Genomic DNA, 21,046 nt, shown 5'->3' on the forward strand with positions numbered 1-21,046 from the left:
GGGCACAGCTGCCAGCCTCGGGAGCATGTGGGCAGCAAGATAGGGGGTGCGCTTGCCATGTGCCCCCTGTCCTGCGGGGCAGGCGAAAGGCAGCGTGGGTTTGCTGGGAGGCTGGCCGCGCCATTCTCCTGTCCCACAGGACAGGGGGTGCACGGCAAGCCAGCCACCCCCTGTCCTGCAGGGCAGGCGAAAGGCAGCACGGGTGACTGGGAGGCTGCCTGCGCCATTCGCCTGACCTGCAGGACAGGGGGCGTGCGGCAAGCCGGCCATCCCCTGTCCTGCAGGGCAGGTGAATGGCATAGGCGGCCTCCCAGCTACTTGCACTGCTGCCGCCAGCTCCGTGGCATGCCGGGATAGCCGGCTTGCCATGGGTGGCATGTGCCGCCCTGCGTGATGATGTCACGGAAGTGACATCATTACACAGCGCCGGGAGTGCGCGCACGCTGTGCGCATGCGCAAGTGACCAGTCTTCGGTTGCCCTGGGTTCCGGCAACCGCAGATCTGGCCTTGGCTGCCAAGATGGAGGGAGGAGAGGGATGTTGCTTGGAACAAAGCCAGGAAGAGAAGAAGTGAGAAGGAGGAAGTCAGGAGGAGGAAATCCTGAGAGTAGCCATCTGCATATCAAAGGGCAGTCAGAGCAGTAAACAGTAAGCAGAGCGCCCTGACCTCTCTGTCTTTCTAACTCTCTGGTTTGCCCCCCTCTGAAACCTGAGCAAGGGGCAGCGCTGGATCCTCCCTCTCTCCCTTCATCTTTCCCTTATTAGCAAACAAAAAACAAAACAAAAGTAAACATTTCTCAGGACTGCTCTGGGGATTGCAGGGGTAGGAGTGCATGAGAGATCAAAGATGCCTTAACCCACTTTTGTGACAAATTTGCCAAATGTGATTAGCGCATCAGACTAGGACCGGGGAGACTCAGGCTCAAACCCCTAGTCTGCCATGGCAACTCGCTGGGTGGTCTTGAGCCAATCACACACTCTCAGTTAACCTACCTCACAGTAGGGTTGCCATGTGTCTATGGGGCAAGAGGCATTTCCGCCCCCTTTGGGCCTTGGCTGAAAACATTCCAGTGGCCAGTAGAAGAAAGAATGTTTTTTAAAAATGAGTCATTAGCAACAGTGTGATGTCACTTCTTGGAGAACTTGCACACGATGTCGCATCTCTCTAGGAATCTCTGGAAACTCTATGATAAAACCATCACGTTTTCAGCAATTCCTGACATCCCTTCCAGGTTTTCTTGATGAGACACCATCAATTAAAGGATGTCCCCACCTCATCCAGTCTCCTGCTGGTTGCCAGGCGACACATTTTGCTCAGTTGCTTTCTTTTAAATTGTTTTCGTCTTTATCCTTCCCAATATGGACTGGACCATTCCAAGAGATTTCATCAAGGTGCAAACAAACAAAGGGGTTGGGCATTCTGTTTAGGTCCCTAGTGTGGTTTACACCGAACTGTGCTAAGAAATACAACTTCACTGTGAGAAAATGGCCTTTCCGAATATCTTCTGCCAGAGGCAATGAACATTTCTCAGAGCTCAGTACCCTTTTTATGAAAGCTCAAGGGGGAAGGACAAGGCTGACTTTTTTACAATTTTAGTTTGTGAGATAAATTTCCTTCAGCAGCCATGGCTTTAGTCGATATCTCTATTAAAAGAAATACGCTACAGTGTTGCTTGGCATCTCTTATCCGGTACCGGCGGTCTGTGTGGAAGGCGTAGGCAGGTTATGGTATTACATGTTGCCTTAAAACTAGTTCTTAGGGCTGGAAGATGATTGACGTCTCTGGTGGCCTGCCCCCTCTGAGAGGAAAAGATATTGTATGTAGAAATCACAACGGTGTTTTTCTAATGCAGTAGAAGAGGCAGACATTTGCAGATACTGAGAATGCTATTCTTTCCACATGGCAACATTTCATTTCTGCAGCTGCCCAATCTGGTTTCCTGAGGTGTTTCAGTAACGCTAACAGCAACTAATGGCGGCCATCGGTGGCTAGGTGGCACCAGGCATTTGAAACGTCAGCTTCCTTTCCACTGCTATTTGAAGAAAGTCAATGGGCTGGGGACGCCAGTTTTCTAGCGTTGCTGAAACTTAATGGGCCCAAACCTGATTAGCCTCTCGACAGAAGACAGGAACGCCATGTAAGCTGCTTCAAGAAAAGTACAATCATGGAGCATGCAATTAGGGATGTCAGGCAGCGCCTAGCAACCGGCAGAAGGTCTGTGGGTATAGAAAAGGAGGCCTCCCATAACATCCTCTGTGCTGCAACATCACTTCTGAGAAAAACCCAGAAGTGACATAGGGTAGCACTAGGAATTGCCAGAAACTCTTACTATAGAGTTTTCAGTGATTTCTAGAGCTACCCTATGTCACTTCAAGGTTTCCCCATAAGAGACGTACTGGGGCAGAGGATGCTAATGGGTTTTTAAAAATTCTCCTGCTGCTACCCAAGCAGGAGAAAATGAGCCCTGGGGGTGGGGCATCCCTCGTCCCCTTATGGGGAACGATAAGCATATCTACAAAAAAGTTCTGCGCGTCCTGAGGGGCCTTCTGACTTACATTGCTTAAACAATAGCTTCCTGTCCCATGAGCCAAATTCATTTAGACTTTGGAAAGAAGATTGTCCTATAGTATGAAAGTCTGCCACAAGAAGAAAAAATGCAAAAGAATCTCACTGGACATACCCAGGACCTGAAGTGGGCCGGGACTGGATTGTCACATGGAGACATGCGGTTGCCCTAAGCTGACCGAGACCATCGGTCTACCTAGGCGAGTACCGTCTGCAGCTCCGCAGGGCCTCAGGCAGAGCCTTCCACGTCGCCTCCTACCTGATCCCCTTGATTGGCGTTGCTGGGGATTGAACCGGGGATGCTGTGCCACTGAGCTGCGGTCCCTTCCTTTAGGTGAGCACAGCCCTGGAGGAACCTGTTGACACCATTCCTATGGCCCAAGGATCAGCCAAGCAGACCCTGTGGCCCTGCCAAAAGAGCACCAGGAATTTCCCCCAGAACTGAAAGGGCCGGTCCAGCCCTGCACAAGCTCCTGGGGGCATCTGCAGCAAGTCTTTGGACCTCGGGCAAAGATAAACAAACAGTCAAAGAGTATGCAAGCGGTGCCATGTCCGGGTCCGGGTCACCACCAGTCACCTACCACCAGTCCATTCAGTGGTGATTTGCCAAAAGATCATTCAGGCCGAGTCTACATGACTTGCAATTGATTTGGCAAGGGCAAGAGGAGCCAGTGTGGAGCAGTGGTTAGAGTATAAGACTGGGATCTGGGAAACCCAGGTTCAAATCCTGACTCTGTCATGGAAGCTTGCTGGGTGAGCTTGGGCCAATCATTTTCTCTCAACCTAATCGACCTTACAGGTTTGTTGTGAGGAGGATAAAATGGAGGAATGTTGTCAACCGCTTTGGGGCCCACTGAGGAGAAAAATGGGGCTAAAGGTGCTGAATGGGAAGTGCACAAGCTGTAGTGAGTTACGAAATCTGCATTTATTTTCCACATGTGCTTTACTACGCCTCTTTGTTAGAAGGGAGAAAAGGGCAGAGAAATGCAGAAACCCACAGAGTTTTGAAGTCTTTGCAAATCCTCCTTTTGTTCTTCACAAATTAATTGTTGCTCTTTAGTTCAATGCCGGGTGTTCTCCGTAGATGGGTAATGATGAATACTCTACACTAGGCAGAAATGGCAGGGCTGCCAGTAAGAACGTTCTGGCACTTTGATCACCCCCAAGAGCAACTGCCCAGAAGGGACACGAAAGTGTGCCGGCAGATATAAAACCATAGGGGAAAAATCCTTTGTGCCCAATGATTTCATTGTTGTTTTTTGTCTGCAGTAGTTCAGCCCTGGTTTTAATTGTTTTAATTTGGCTTTGATTGTTTTTTTTAAACAAGATTTTATGATGTATGTTTTAATTGGTGGCCCTGAGAAGGGCAGAAAGGTGGGGTATACATTTTGTAAAATGAATAAATAAGAATAAATAAGACTAATTAAATAGGGATCTTGGAGCTCTGAGCAGGAGAGAAATTGTGGCAAAAACCTATTTCAATCACAGCCGTGTTCACGATGCTTTTGAGACCCGATTGATATGTATCATTCTACAATATACCATCTCAGTTGTTCTTGGGAAGCAAGGCATTGAGTTATTTATTATATTAATATCCCACCTTCCTTTTTTGAAAGAAAGACTCAAGGCAGCTAATAAATACAAATGGGTAAAAGCCGGCCAAAGAAAGGGCTCCTGCTGCCCCCCCCCCCGCCCCCGCCCCCGCCGAGTGGCTGCTCTCCATGCATACACTTTACGCTCTATGCTAACGATCACACACAGGCAAGGGCATGCCCACTCCCCCTCTCTGCGTGTTCAGTCTGTGTGCAGGTGGATTGTCTGTACAGGGCTAGTGCCAGGGGGAAATTTCATTTATAGGACCTGACATTTATTTAACATGGCATTTGAGCACCTGCATTCCCCCCCAATATGATAGAGACTTCCGTCACAGTCATAAACACATCCCAATGAAACCAATGGGTAAGTTGCTTGCATCTAAGTGGGCTTGCCTGCAGCTTTGCTCGCTGGCCCCTGACAGGCAAGTGGGAGGAAATTGCGGGGGGATTGGGTGGCATGAGCCAATTACTGGAGAGTTTTTGAAAATCCCAGAGCATTTTTACAGGAAGTGACATCAGTGTGTCAGTGTGACACTGTCATGCCAGGCCCCATCCTTATAGCTACTGGGGTTGCTGGCCACCCCAAGGACTTTGTATTTTATTTATTCATTTATATAAAACTTTCCTCCCCAGTGGGGACCCAAAGTGGCTTACTATAAATCTCTATCTCTATCTCTATCTCTATCTCTATCTCTATCTCTATCTCTATCTCTATCTCTATCTCTATCTCTATCTCTATCTCTATCTCTATCTCTATCTCTTTCTCTTTCTCTTTCTCTGTATAAAACTCTTCTCAAAATAGCATGTAATCCTCATGTAGGGGCCATGCTAATCACTGTATAGTTCCATTTTTAACATATGTGCTGTTGAAGTATGTATAGACTTCGCAAATGAAGTAACGCATTTGAATATCACAGCATCCCGCTTTTACATTTCTGCTAAGCAAGCTGCTTCATTGATGAAAAACCTTTTGACTCAATCCAGTAATAAACAAACAAACAAACAAACAAACAAACAAATAAAAAGAACTTTGCTGACCTAAAGATTTCACTGGGAGAGCTGACCATTCCCCCTGAGACCAACGTCTTCAAAAAGTGCTTAATGTTGGTTAGATTCCATTCCGTACAGAGGCAGAGGCGTTCATTTAGATGTGGTGTTCACAGAGGATTTCCACAACTTTCTCACCTCCTCCTTCTGCGGCACCCCCCAATGTCCCATCCACTGCCGCCTGAGGGAGGAGAGGGTAAGGAACCCCAGTCAGGGTTGCCAACCTCCAGGTAAGGCCTGGAGAGCTCCCAGAATTACACCTGATCTTCAAGCAACACAGATCGGCGCCCCCGGGGAAAATGGCAGGTTCACAGGATGGACTCCATAGCCTTACACCCCACTGACCTCCCTCTCCTTCTCGAACTCTGCCTTCTCCAGGGTCTATCCTCCAGTCCAGGAGTTTCCCACATCTGGCAACCTTCCCCCCAGGAACAGCATTGGGGCAGCTGGAGATCTGCAGAGGGAGTGGAGGACTGGCAAAAATTGTCCCATCCACCCATGGAAATCTTCCATGGGAGCCAAGCCATCTCTCAAGTTCCCAAGAATTCTCCTACAGTGGAGCAGTGGGGAAGCTCTTTCCTTCCCTCTACTTAGAGCAAACTAGACATTACTTTTTGTCATGGTGACTAGCAGCCATGTTGCAGCTGCAAGCAGCTGTGGCAACTCGTGTTGGGCCTAGTGGTTAAGAGCGGCAGGACTCGAATCTGGAGAGCCAGGATTGATTCCCTACTCCTCCGCTTGAAGCCAGCTGGGGGACCTTGGGTCAGGTGCAGCTCTTCCAGAGCTCTCTCACCCTCACCCACCTCACAGGGGGTTTATTGTTGTGGGGATAATAATCACACACTTTGTAAACTGCTCTGTGTGGGTGTTAAGTTGTCCCAAAGGGTCGTATATAAATTGAATGTTGTTGTTGTTGTTATCTTCCTCTGTCGGACAGCAGCACATAGCAGCTAAAGCATTCAGTCCACATGCAGTCCCAGCGGGACAAATGAGACCCTCTTCACAGCCCCCACCCCATTTCAGCTCCCCCTGCCACTGTCCTGCTCAGAATCAGTCCCAACTGTGCATGTTACATATGAGCTGTCACAGAAAATTGCAGCTGCAGTACGGCTGCAATTCCCCATGGCAAACTTGTGGAAAAAGTAACATTTCCTTATGGCTGTTAGGCAATGTCCTGTGTGGCGTGGGATCTCAGTGAAAACTGTGGGGGCATCCAAGGGACGTGATTCCCTCTCCATCTGTGAGAGAGAGGCTTGGGGTGCAATGGCCTTTTGCATGGATCATCTGCATCACACGTGACCTAATCAGCATGGGATGAGGGGCCTGTCGGCGTATGCCCTCATGCACCCCATTATCAGCGCAGTCCTATTCGTCCTGAATCCAGCTGAAGCCTGTTGAAGTCAAAGGCCTTCAACTGGAGCAAGTCCCATAGAATGTCAGTGTAGGACTTGCGTCAGCTTGAAGTGGTCACAGATGCAGCCAGCAAAGCACGGTCAGTTCCGGATAACCAAAGTAATTGGATGTGCTCTTTACCTGTTGAACCAATCATCGGTATAGCGGGGGTATGGATAGGGGTCATTGCTGCTGAAATCATAGCTGGCTTGGGCATTCTGGGAAAAAAACACAGTTCAACAAATAAGCATAAGTACAAAACATACCAGCTAATGCAAGATGTCAAGGCAGGTAAACTTAAACTGCTGTTGTTATGAATGGTTTGACATTTGTAAAAGGATGGTCCCAGTCTACCCAGTTATTATTATCTCTAAGTCTCATTTAACCTTTTACTTGTATTAGGTTAACAGAAAACAAAACAAATATTTAGAAAATTAAAATTATGGTAGGCTAGCAGCTGTGTGAGCACATATAATCTGCAGAGGCCTCCTTGCTTCTTGATTTAGAATTCCACCTTGGGTTCAACAGGTTTGAAGTGTTGCCCAGAGGAAATACTGGAGAAGTAGCTATGGCCTTGGAGCCTCCTATCTAAAGCACCGCCCCTCTCCCTATGCTCCGCCATGGTAGCGTCACCTGCCTGAACAGGGCCCTCTGCAGGAGCCAGCCGTCGGGCAAAATGGACAGCTGCCTGTACACGTGCTTTCTTTGTGGTGGCCCCCACCTTATGGAACGGCCTGCCTGAGGAGGTCAGGAGAGCCCCCACCCCCCTGGCTTTCTGCGAACAATACAAAACTGAATTATTCAAGAGATCTTTCACACACAGCTGTGCAGTAAGGAAACGGTCCAAAGAGATGCTTCAATAAAGGAATAGGGACTGTAAATTATATTACAGTGTGCTGTTACTGTTGTTTATTATGTTATGTCAAATTGTTTATGCTTGTTTCAACATTGTTTTCACTCCGTATCAGATTTCTGCTGTTTTTCAAATTTCTGCAATCTATACCCGATCGATATGGCCTATCGAATGTCCTGGGGCTGTTGATCATACGGAATTAGACTTTGTAATCCTCCTTGACTCTCATTGAGAAATGCAGACTATACATAATGTAAGTAAATAAATAAAAATATAAAAAGTTAGACAGAAGCTGCTTTATTTTACGGTTTAAGGTGACTCGAACACAGAACAAACCAGATCCTCTTTAAAGCCTCTTGCCTGCTTTTGCTGGTAGCGGGGAGCTGGCGGGTTTACGTTTTCCTTTACACTAGTCTGAGAAATGATCTTGTGAAAAGAAAATCAAGTTTCCCCCGATATTATTACCATGTACTATGGTATCCATTAAGAATAAGCCCAGCTGGGCTTCCAATGTGGCCATGGTGACATCTCCCGTGTAGAAAACAAATGACCCAAATGTGGGTAATTAAATTTATACATTTGATTCCTCTAGAGGGAAAAGTGTTTCTGAAGCAGGAATTAAAAGAAGCCATGTATTATTCATAGCAAGGATTTTAGCAGACTAAGGAAATTACATCCAATTCTAATTCACTGAAATTTCATTCTCGTAAATAACTCATTTCCCCCATACGCCAGCCTCTTGTCCAACACGTAAGCTTGGATCCAAAAAGCTTTTCTGCAGATGGAAGTACTTGGTCTCATCTGGCCACTCAAAAAGGTGTCACAGGGAGGGTCTGTGAGACCTGCACGGACAAAAGCCACGTGAGGAAAAGGCTTCAGTCAGGAGGAGAACTGGGTGAGACTGAGTGAAAAAGGTGTCTGGACCCAACCTATAACCTTCAACGGCACAGATTCTAAGAGGCGCTGAACCTATGAGGGGCGCCCACTGACTTTGGTGGCGCCTCCCTTGGGAACCTGTTCCTCGGGGGGTGCATGCGGCAAGCAGGTGTGAGACTCTGAAAGTTGGATAAAACATTCCTTTTCAACGAAAGGGTTATTTGTCAAGCCAATTGAAGAGCTTGATCCGAACATGTGCTCGTTATTGAGCCCAACGACTGGCCCCTTAGCCCATTAGACTTATCCGGTGGCCTGCTGTAGCAACCTCCAGCCCTCGTTCAATGGAGCAGCAGGAGCCAAAGTTGGAGGGGCCTCATTGCGGAACACTGTGACGTTACTTCCAGGTGGTGATTCCACGGCATCCTGGGACACTGTTTTCCTCCATCTCCTCCACCTCCCAAATATCCCTGGCTGGCCTCCTGCCTGTCCTGCCTAGCAAAGGTTTCACACAGAGGTCTGTGACTGGAGAGGCCAGGGATGGGGTTTTTTTTAAAGGAGTCTTGTGGCATTTTAAAGCCTAGCGGATTTATTATGATGAAAACTTAAACGGACTAAATCCCACTTCATCCGATGCGTGATAGCCCAATACACACATGCGGGGATAGGGTGGGGGAAGGAATTGCAAGAAGAACACGTTGCGTATCTAACTAGATTAGTGACCATTCACAATAGAAGGACTAAGTGAAAAGAGTGCTTTTGTTAACAGCCGCTGTGCTTGTCTTGAATACATTTAAGCTTTGCACAGAAATGTCACAGTCTGGACCTCTTGCATTTGTCCTTCGATCCCACTGTTTTAGAGTTTTTGTTTATTTTTATAGTGATCCCCCATCTAAATCGATACGCACCCGCTGCAGGGCCAGATTAACACTCACTGAGGTCCCAAACTGTGTCAGGGTCCCCCCTATAGGGTTGCCATCCTCCAGGTGGGCCTGGAGGCCTCCCACCATTGCAGCCGATCTCCAGACTGCAGAAATCGGTTCCCCTGGACAAAATGGCTGCTTTGGAGGGTGGATCTAGGACTGTCTGTGCGTGCGCTGCTGCGGAGCTCTGACCCGTCCCCTTGTTCTGCTCGCTCTTAGTTCTTTTGTGTGGTTGCATCTTGATTTTAAGTTGTGTTTTAATGGGGATTTTAAACATTGTACCTACCGTCTGCAAAGGATGACCAGGTGGGGTGAACATGTCAAAAGCAAATAAATACACTGACTTGGCAAATATTGCAGAAGACTGTCTGCCAGGAGTACCATTTTTTTGGTCTTAACACAGAGCTGCCTCCTGATGTGGGGACAGGCTGATGTGGGGCTTGGGGTCCTCCTGGAATTTCACCGGATGGAGATCACTTCCCCTGGGAAAGGGCGGCTTTGGAGGGTGGTGGACTCTGTGGCAACATAACCTCCCCAAACTCCACCCTCCCCAGGCTCCACCCCCAAATCCCAAGGAATTTACCAACCTAGAGTTGGCAACTCTATTTGGGAACAAAAAAATTCTGTGAGCAAATGCGAAATTTCAAGCAGGCTGTCCAACAATAAAAGCGACATGCTTATAATTAGGAATGAGCTCTTGGAGTTATACAGAAATGTATGCACTGGAGCTGTTATTGTTACCAATGCTTACCGCTAGGAAGGAATCCACAGAAGTACCTCAGGGGATAATTAGTTGAGGTACAGGGAAGCCATTCTCCCACGTTTATTTCAAAAGATGAAAAACAGCTGAGGGGGAGACCAGATGAGTCACTTGTTTACCTTGTCCGTTTTCCAATTTTAAGTCATCCTTGAAGCTATTTGCCCAGGGAGGCAATGCTCCCCTCTCTCCCAGCCCTGAAACTACAGCCCAATTTGTTCCACTCCTTTACTTCCCCAGCAGCCAGCTTTATTTTATTTTTTTACAAGGAAGACCGTGATCTTGATTCTCCTGCATCAAAGCTAGTTTAATGCCTGTGAACTAATTGTTTGTTTGATAAAAGGGGGCATCTTTTCTCCCCTTCTCTGTTACATGTGCAATTTCTGTGGCTTTCCCAGAACAATGACATTATTCAGATGTTATGATTGTGATGTGTCTGAGGAAGAATGAAACAACTTTTTCCCCATATAAAGGAAATACCCGGGCCACAGTCCAAAATAATGGGCTGCAAACTTTAGTTTCTGCCAAACATTGCATTTTGATTATTCTATGAACGTGACTTTAGCTGTCAAACCATCACTTCAGAGGAGGGGGGCGGGTCAAGAGACAACAAGGGAGAAGGAAGTCGGCTCTCAGCCAAGTTCCATCCCCTCACCAATGGCTCGCTTTGGAGACTAAAAAAGGGCTAAACCTGCTTTCTCCTCTGAAGAAATCTTCAGAGCAAGATATGCCTCAGAACCAAGCTACAAGGGACGCCTGACACGAGTTGGGCATGTGTCAGTTTCCCTCAAGTTTTGATGGGAAGCGCAGGCATCCTGTCTGACATGCAGCTTGGCTCTAGCACTTTAGAGCTTGGCTCTAATGTGGACCAATTAGAACGGGCAGCTGTGGCCCCGCAGCGTTCCCACTCTTCTCGGCCCAGCAGGGCGAGGCAGACAACGGGCAAGCTCATGCTGCCAGCCGAGCCCCATCCCACCATCACACCTCGGAGGTGGCCGCCGAGGGAGCGTGGGCAGCCATGGCACTAGCAGCGCTCTCGGGTCCTCTCAGCCCGGCAGGGCGAGGTAGACACCAGGCGAGCTCTCGCTGCCAGTCGGGCTGTGGCCTGACACCGCATGGCTCTGGGAAAGGGTGGGGGGCGAGGCAGACGCTGGGTGAGCTCGCACGGCTGGCCAGGTAGCTACAAGTGATGCCTACACTTCCCATCAAAACTTGAGGGAAACTGACACGTGTCCAACTCGTGTCAGGCATCATTTGTGGCTTGGCTCTTAGAGAAGGCTTTAATTTGGCTCAGCTTCAGAGGAAGCTTTAGAAAGGGACAAAATAGAAGGAATCCTCTCTTGTCTCCCCTGTGGACTCCCTCCTGTTATTTCAGATATTAGACCTTGCTCTGCTTCATCTGTACAGAAATGGACTTCTTGGCCTACGATGGGAACGGAGTCAAGTCCACACATACACTCTTTGGGGAAGCCCAACTATCTTCTTTCTAGAAGATTCCAATAAGGTTGTAGTAGGAACCTTATCTCTAGTAGACCTACCTTCCCACATGCATGAACATATAAGGCACCTTGTACCGAATCTGACCACCAGCCCTATCAAAGTCAGGACTGTCTACTCTGACCCAATGCAGGTCTCCAGGGGCTCAAACAGAGGTCTTTACATTGCCTGTTTTTAACTGGAGATGCCAGGAATTGAACCTGGAATCTTTGAGATGGAAAGCAGATGTTCTACCACTGAGCCATGGACCCCTCCCATAATTCAGTGGAAGCAACATGGCATCTCTGAGAAGAGATTCAGCCCCCAGGGCCCTGAGTCACTCTTGAGAACCACTCTCAAACTGGCCAATTTCCCCCCATCTTCCACTGATTTTCAAGGTCCTTTAAAACATTTCTGAATGACCAGTACTCTCACACTGTCCTGTATACAACTACAGAACTTGAATTTGGCCAAAGGAAATTTCAGATTATAACCCCAAATAATGTCAGAGCAGCCACTGGGGGGAAGGCACAAAAAGGGGGCTGGGGGGCTGAGAAGCATCAACAATTGTGACTGCCTTGTAATTTTTTGGCATACTCAATATGGATCCTCGAGTTAAGCCTCGAAACAGATTGCACTTCGTGAAGCTCAAAAAGTCAGCCCTTAACCTTTTTAAAAATGTGGTCTGGAATAAATCTTGAGTTGTGTCTGCTGAGAATGGAAATGAGAGTCCAGCACAAAAATTAAGGGGTTTATTGTGAAGTGCCCTCCAGGCAACCTGTACTTACGTGTTTCTAATTACAAATGTTCCCTCGGTTGATTTCTTTTCAAGATGGTTTCCAGGCATTGGGCTTTGAAGGGTTCTTTCATGCCTCTGAAATCACCCTACATTGGCTACATACACACAGCTGCCAAAATTAATATACCACCCGTTTATTGAAGAACTTCAACATATACCTGCCCCATTCTGAGAGCGCAGAGCAGGTCACAGAAGATCTCCAACTGTTATTAAGAATGCCAGCCTGCTTTGCTTTCCTCCCACCACTGCCTCCCACACCAACAAAGCCAACCTGTTAAACCAGGCAAAAGCATGTGTTAAAATTCCAAGAAGAGCGACAGCCTTCCCCAGAACTTATATTAATTTCACTTTCCCCAGTTGTTTACTTTCACCCTAAGAGCCCATTTTCATTTATATTTCTTCAACGAGATGTTCTCAGCAAGACTTAATAGATCTGATCATAGCCAACATTTTTACAGCAATTTACTGGATGTGCAAATTGACGGAGTCCTGGCTATCATTAACTGACTCAATCAGGGCTCCAGGATTACGTTAATCAGACACACAATATCTCCATCAATCCCTTCTGCAACCGATTCAAGCATCGTTCAGCTCAGTCTCTGCAGAGAGGCTGACAACATCCTCCTTCTTTCCATGAAGAAACACAAGCATATCGGGGGGGGGGGGGGAGAAACGAATCTGCTCGCCACAATTGCAACCCAGCTTTGCTTTATGAAGTTGAGGATTGGGCAGAGAGACAATGACGGGCTTATGCTGAATTAGTGGTTGGGGATCCCAACAGAGGTCTCTCCAGGTCAAGTGTAACTTGATGCACACTAGCTCTTTAAAAGTAAACATATGCTCAGATGTCTGACACTTTTTTGGGGGGGGCGGCATTTTAAATTGGATAATGTACAAAATGCAGTTTCCCTTCAGGCAGCACTGGCCTCGGGATGCTGTCTCGTCTAGTTTGGTCCTCCTACCCTGCGACTCCCTAATCTATGTCCATTTCTCTATGTAGAATGAAAAGAACACCTGGCAGCCTATTGGTTACTCCACTCCAGTCGAGGTATCGGCCATCACATGCAAAGCTCTTCACGGCCGTAGCTACAGGACTGCCTCTCTCCCTCTCTGTTCTGCCACCGCAGCTTCGCTCATCTGAACAGGGCCTTTGCAGGTGCTGCCTACAAGAGGTCAGGAAAGCTCCCAGGCTTCTGGCCTGCCACGAATGATGCAAAGCTGAAATTCAAGAGGGCTTTTCACTGAGATACGGGAGCTGTAGTATAAGGGAGTTGTCTCAAAGGGATACATCAGTAAAGGGGTAGGGCGGGACCACAGACTTTACTAGCATTGTGTAAATATTGATGGACCATAGATTCCACTACTACTGTTCTAAATACGATCCCTACTGGGTAGTATCTATGTATTTAAATGCTCTCTTTCTGCATTTCTTCAGCTCTGCATTAGATCTCTGTGGGTTTTTTCAATATTTGCAAATTTGCATGTACATACACTGTTACATTGACATGTTTTTGATATTGATTGTACTGATTCACACTGTGTAACCCTCCTGGAGTCTCAGGCAGAATCTAAATAATCTAAATAAATAAATAAAATAATCATCCCCTCCCCCAGGAGCAGCTTGCCCTTCATCAGCATATAAACTGCTCTTAAGATGTCTCCATTGCAAAGACAAGATAGAGCGGGTGTGGCAGAGTATTCCCTGCCTCACCACTTACGAGACCGTGTGACAAAGACTAGAGCGATAAGCCCTGCAAGGCTCTCCCCTCACCCATGGCCCTGCCTGGCCATCCACTGGGCCGTCAGAGGCCAAAAGCAGGTGTCCTCTGGCCTCGGATGGGCAGGGACGGAGTTGCACCACCTTGTTTCTCTCCTGCCCTAGGAACAACAGCATGCCCCCCCTACCTCTTCCTTTGCTCTCCCGGGCCCTCACTGGAAGCTGCTTTTAAGGGATCCTGCCTCCCTGGCCTTCCTCCCAATCCCCACCCAGCCTCCCTGATTGGCCCTTCTCCCAGCCTATCCAGGGCTCAGCCTAGGGCAGGGCTTTTGCTCAGCCCTCTGCCTGGCTCACCCTTGCTGCTGCTGAAGCCTCCTCAGCAGCTCCCTCTGCACTCCAGGTTCCGTGCCTGCCCTGCCCTGGTTGCCAAGACACTCCTGTGGGCCTCGCTGGGACTGGGCTGCCTGTGCTGCTGCAGGCGGCAAGGGAGTCAGCTGCAGGGCTGGGGTTAGGGTTCCCAGGTGCCCACCGGTGGTGGGCAATCTCCCTGGGGTTTGCCCCCTTGCCTGCTGATCTACCAGTGACCAGTGGGAGGTGGCAAGCCCCCTGAAGATCATCTGCCACCAGCAGGCACCCCAGGAACATGCGCAGCACGTGTGCTCCTAGGGGGGGTGACAAGGTCTCTTCAGTCAGTCAATACCTTTATTGGCATAAAAACAACGTCACTTGGCATTATCGCGCCAGATGCGGCCGTGCTCTTGCACTTCGCTGGAGCCAATTTTTGCCCCCAATGGGCCACAATTAGCCCTGCACAATGCATGGGAGCATGCCCGCAGCCAGCACAACGATGTCACTTCTCAGAGGTGACATCATTGTGTACCCTCTGGGAGCACGGAAAAGGGTGTCCAAAGATTGACATGCTAGAGGCACGAGGAAGTTCTAGGTCCCCCACTTCCCGTGGAGAGGTTAGAGGGACCTGGTTATCCTAGCCGGGGTTGCTGCCTAGGGCTGGGCATGGGCGTCGGCTGCTGCTGCTGCTCTTCCACCCTGGAAGGCGGCCTGGGCCTCTATGGAGGTTCCTGCAACTGAGGGACTGATGGAGGAGTCGGAACAGGGCTTGGGGAATAATAATAATAATAATATTCGATTTATATACCACCTTTCAGGACAACTCAACATCCACTTAGAGCCCTTTACAAAGTGTGTTATTATTATCCCCACAACAACAATCACCCTGTGAGGTGGGTGGGGCTGAGAGAGCTCCGAGAGAGCTGTGACTAGCCCAAGGTCACCCAGCTGGTTTCAAGTGGAGGAGTGGGGAATCAGAGCCGGTTCTCCAGATTAGAGTTCCATCACTCTTAACCACCACATCAAACTGGTGCCTGCTGCTGCAGTATTGGTGGTGGTGGTGGGAAGGAGGACAACGTTGATGGTCAACCTTCTTATTTAATCACCCGTGGTCCAATTCCATGTTAAAGTTTTATGTCCAGTTTCATGTTTAAAAAGCTTAATCCTGAACATGAAGCCATGGTCTTCTGCACCATTAAGGAAAGAAGGATGGTATTATTGCAATTTAATGTAATGCAGAGGAGGAAATGTCAGGTTATTTGACTGTAACATCAATATAACACATACCCCCTCCCCATGATGATTAACTAGACACGAAATCCAGGCACCTTGACTGACTGTTTAATGAGATGAACAGTCACTGAAGAGATAGACTGGTCTATAATATGAAGACAGATTTCAAGACCGTGACTGTCTGTTTTAGTAAAAGGATACAGTGTAAAATGTGAGCACCAAAATTGTGTCCAGACTGGAGCTTAGAATCTTCACTTCTGTGTTTAAATTTGGCAAGTCAGCTGCAGTCTTGATATTTGAATTCATTTCTCCTTCTATGATTTCCACCTTATTATTTCTTTACTGCAGTAAGTAAAGCTGCTGGTTCCCCAAGGCACAAGTAATTGGAAATTCAAATCTCATCTCTGTACAGGAATGCCATACTTAGTTCAGTGTAGATGATGTAGCTGCCATTAGCCTGGGGTTTGGGGCCTGTGACCTTTGTACAGATGTGCCAGTTTGCAAAACCTTCACAAACTCATGTACTACCATATGCGAAATGAGGCAGTGACTGTCAATATATTCTTAATTAGGAACTAGGGGACCTAGACAGAAATCATGAAGCCCAGTTTCTCTAGATTTGTACTCCTTTGACTTCAGAACCTGGAAAAGCTGATTCCTGGTGTCCATGTGAGTTGGCAGTAGAGATGGGCACGAACAGCAATACGAACTTAAAAAAGCCACAAACAGCCCAATCTGCTGTTTGTGAACAAGCTGCTTGTGAGGCCCCATTCTAAACGACCAGGTGGTTGTTCCAAGCCTCATTCCTTGCTGTTCATTGCTGTTTGTCAAGCAGACAGTCTGGCACCTGCAATCAATTCCCTTGGCAACTCAGGCAGGGATTGTCTGAACTCTGTCTGAACTCCTGCTGTTGCCCTGGAAACCCCAATTTAAGCCCAATTTAGCTTGATAGGTAGGTCTTCCTTCCAAGTGTGGACTGGAGCTCCAAATTTGTTACAAGAGGAAAAGACTAGGGGGGAGGGGGGCTCCCAGCTTTGGCTTTCAGGGAGAGACAGCTGCTGTTAGAGAGACAGGGTGAGTGCATTGGAGCTTGAATTTTCTTTGTGTGTGGTGGGAAAGGGATCTACCCCATCAGGTTCCAGGGCTGCTGCCAGGCTCTGGGGCCAAGCTATTATTTATTATTGGTATATTTCCTGCTGCCTGCTCAGGTAGAGTTTCTGGGAGTGGTGCAGTAGGGATCTTGATGGCTGGAGGAGATCCTGCTGGCCCCCATGAACAACGAACAATGAACATGTTCGTGACAGGATAACATTTGTCAGTGTTCGTTGTTTGTTGTTTGTGGATGGCAACGAACAATGAACACCATGTTCATTTTTTTTTCTTTTCATGCCCATGTCTAGTTGGCAGAGAATAGTGAGGAGGGGTGAAAAGGACAAAATTGTCCTTCCTGCCCTGTCACAGGTACTGCTGCAAATACAGAAGACTAAAGGAGGAGGGAAGGGTGTCATCTCTTTTGCATTTATCATTGTAGCAAACAACTGGCATACCTATTACTTAGGACTGCCATCCTTTGGTTGGCGCCTAGAATTACAGTTGATCTCCAGACTAGACATGGGCACGAACCACAGAAAAACCAAACTGTACGGTTCATGATTCATGGCATTTTCACATACCACAAACCACGAACTCCACAAACCAGGGGCAAGTTCACAAACTGGTTCATGGTCCATGGTCCGTGGGGTTTAAATGCCCCTTTCCGGCTGCTTGGCAGCGGCAGGGAAAAAGGCATTTAAACCCACCGATCAGCTGCTTGTCGGGGAGATCCCGGCTGGCCAGCCAAGCCCCACTCTTTAAATGGCCATTTTCTCACTGCTCCGAGTGGCAGGGAAATGGCCATTTAACCTGAGGATGGGGCTTGGCTGGCCGGCCAGGAACTCCCAGCCAGCCAGCCAAGTCCCACCCGCTCTTTAAATGTGCATTTCCCCGCCACTCTGAGCTTTGCAGCGGCAGGGAAAGGGGCATTAGTGTTTACGAACCAAATAGAGTCCAGTAGACTAGTTCATGGAAGTTCGTGGAAACGAGCTTCCATGAACCGCTGGTTTGCAAACCACAAACCAGGCTGGTTCATAGTTTTTTTTGGTTCGTATTCCGGTTCATGTCCACCTCTACTCCAGACTACAAGCATCTATTTTGCTCGGGAAATGGCTGCTTTGGAGGAGGATGGGGTCTATTGCATTACTCTGCTGAGGCTTCTCCCCAAATCTCTAGAAATTTCCCAGCCCAGAGTTGGCAACCCTACTTAATTCCACGTGGGTCCCACAACCCCAGGACTCAATTTCCAAGTTTTGGAAGGGATGGTTGGAGGGAGTGGAAAGCAGGACTAATCCACAACCATCTGTGGCTTCTGTTGGCGGATCTGTGATCTTTCCACAAGGAGATTGCTGGATCAGACCCTAAATGTGTACAACCCAGTGACCATGTGCTGAGCATTTTTCTCCAGGGTATATGAAATGTTGTTTGTAACCTAATTAGAAACTATGAATGTTGTGTTCATGACCATCTATACTAGCTATACTACTGAAGGTTGGAATTCCACACCAGTGTTACCTGGAGCCATGCTCTGGTAACATCAAGACTTGACTGCTCGAACGCACTATACATAGGTCTCCTGTCTAAGTTAACTAGGTGTCTTCAGTTGGTGCAAAACACAAGCAGGAGCATGAACATCACCCTGATCCTGCAGTCACTCCATCAGCTACCTATCAGTTACCATGCTCAGTTCAAGGTATTGGTTATCACACACAAAGCTCTTCACAGCCTTGGTCCAGCATAACTACAGAACTCCCTCCCTCCCTATGTTCCTCCATGGCAACTTTGCTCATCTGAACAGGGTCTCCTGCAGGTGACACCTGCCACATGGACATAATCAACAGCTGCCCATACACGGGCTTTCTCTGTGGTGGCCCCTGCCCTATGGAACAGCCTAGCAAAATAAACGGCCCGCTGTAAAAACAAGCTGATTAGAACCAACGTTTAAACAAAGTGCTCTATACAATATCTCCTACACAAGCATACCATTATAATAATTTAAAGATACATCGACAACATATTTAACCGTTAAATATAAAGTGTTCTATAGCCAATATTTACAATAGCCACATACAAAGAATAATAAGGTCCATAATAATTTAAAGCAGATAACTTGTAAATTCCAACTTCAACATAAATTGCCTTCAGTCTTGAACTTCTGTTGTTAGAACTTCTGTTTTATTTTTTGTCGTTTATTCTGTTAATGAGTAGCCCCGGGTTACTCCTCATTTCAACTATAAACCTTTATCAAAACCATGATTCCATTTAGGACAAATAGCTTATTCAAAGGCACAACAATATCAAACTGGAATTCAAATACACTTCTAAACCATATTAGCCATTAATACTGTTATCCACAGGACAAAGTCCTTCAATCTTTCCCTCTGGCCACTCGCCTGGCTTTCCACCAATGATGCAAAACGGAATTATTCAAAAGGGCTTTTTACTCAGGTAGGAGGGCTGCATTGTAGGGAGGGGGTCTCAAAGAGATGCGTCACTAATGAGACCATAGACTTCACCACTATGTTGCCTTATGTACTATTGCTTAAGTATGTGCGCCTATGTACTACCTGTTGCTTTAAGTATGACCCTACTGTGTAGTTCTGTGTTGTCTAATGTCAGTCCTAGAATTGCTTGTGCTCTGTTTCAGCATTTCTTTAACTCTGTATCGGATTTCTGCTAATGTCATGTCTTTGTAAACTTGCATTTATTTACCTTATGGCATTAATTATGGAAATGCCCTTGATATTGACTGTGCTAATCTCACACTTTGTAATCCACCTTGAGTCTCAGTGAGAAAGGCAGACTATAAAAGACATAAATAAAATAAAATAAAATAAAGGAAAACAATATAAACAGCATTTGTCGAGACAAGCCAAGATCTCAGAGGTTGTGGACTGAATCCGTGTTTCACAAAATAACCACACATAAAATGTGGTTTTCTGGCATGTCTGAACCGAACCAGTATGTCATATGCTCTGCATATATGCAGAGAATAATCTGGCTAAATTTGCTTGTTTACCCTGCTAATGGGCAAATTCGTTGACCTCAGATCAGTCATTCATTTAAATGTTCTAGATGGAGCTCTCTGGTCCAGTACTTTATGTGGAAAATGCTATTATGATATGTACAATCAGTTCCCTTCCCTTTGGTCCCCTGCCTTTCCTTCTCCCGTTTGTAAAAACAAAACCCACAGCTGTTTTTCTACATCTCTGTCATTTAAATCGGCATCTCTCTTGCATTGTGACATAGCTTCATTATTCCTTCCAGGTCTTTTATCTTGGAGAAGTTTTGCCTGACAAAATTACTGGCTTTGTGTGTGCTGAATGTGCTGGAAAGCAAACCACAGAATACATTATACTTCATACTTTAATTATCAGTTGAAGGAAGGGCTCTGTTGGTAGGGAGGGGGAAATAATTTTCAGAAGGTTGAAACTCTATGGAGATTCAGGTTTGGAGAACAAAATGATTTCTGTTTCAGACATAAATCTATGTTTAAATCAATTCAACTGCACAGAGTATTTCTGAAGTTAGGTTGAACTGAACATAAAGGATGATTATGCTGTAGTAGATAGAGTGTGGGACTAAGATCCTTGGCAACCCAGGTTCGAATCTCCACTCTGCCATGGAAGATAGTTAGGTGACCTTGTGCCAGTCACACTCTCTCAGGCTAACCTACCTCACAGGGTTGCTGTGAGAGAAGGGAGGCAGGAAAAACTGCTTTGGGTTCCCACTGGGGAGGAAAACCGGCTAAAGATGAACAGATGCCAACGCATACTTTTCAGGCATGCAAAATCCACTCCTATTTCAAATTTACTTTGCAAGCTGGTGGTGATGGTGGAGAGTGCCCTCAAGTCGCAGCTAACTTATGGCGACCCCTGGTGGAGCTTTCATGGGAAGAGACTCACAGAGGAGGTTTGCCATTGCCAGCCTCTGCAGCTCTTGTCTTTGCTGGAGGTCTCCCATCCAAGGACTAACCAAGGCTCCTACAATTCCGGAAGGGCATTCACCTTAGCTAGAAGCTCGACTTTGCCATCTGCTGTTTTGGAAGAAAAGTTCAAAGCAACTCCTTACTCTCTCAGGCTTTGCTCCTGTCACTTAAGAGAAATTGATTCAATGGAGCATATTTTTTTCAATTGTCCACACCACAGGAAAATTCTATTAGAAACTATTAGTCCACTAATAGAAAGGTTCCCTGGTAGATCAAACAAAAGTAAACTTGACTACCTCTTGTCTGACAGGAGTCATCAGACAACACGCCCGGTAGCAAGATTTTGTGCCCAGGTCTATAAGTACCGTAAATTGCTTAAGGCAGTCTGAACGTGCTCCAGCTCTGTAAATAATCAACCTAGGGCACGTTTTGCTTCTACTTTTATATT

At 47.1% G+C, this 21,046-nt stretch overlaps 1 protein-coding gene and 1 pseudogene across 1 annotated transcript in view; both read right to left on the minus strand.

Moving 5' to 3' along the window:
• PCSK2 (proprotein convertase subtilisin/kexin type 2) overlaps positions 1-21,046 on the minus strand; it is a 206,697-nt gene that overhangs the window by 34,866 nt on the left and 150,785 nt on the right. Inside the window, exon 6 of the mRNA XM_054999690.1 lies at positions 6,741-6,817. Coding sequence (XP_054855665.1) covers positions 6,741-6,817 — 77 coding nt within the window. The remainder of the gene's footprint in view (positions 1-6,740; positions 6,818-21,046) is intronic.
• On the minus strand, positions 4,942-5,035 carry LOC129345913 (U6 spliceosomal RNA; annotated as a pseudogene).

This window comes from Eublepharis macularius, chromosome 1 (genome assembly GCF_028583425.1).
Source record: "Eublepharis macularius isolate TG4126 chromosome 1, MPM_Emac_v1.0, whole genome shotgun sequence".
Taxonomy (NCBI): domain Eukaryota; kingdom Metazoa; phylum Chordata; class Lepidosauria; order Squamata; family Eublepharidae; genus Eublepharis; species Eublepharis macularius.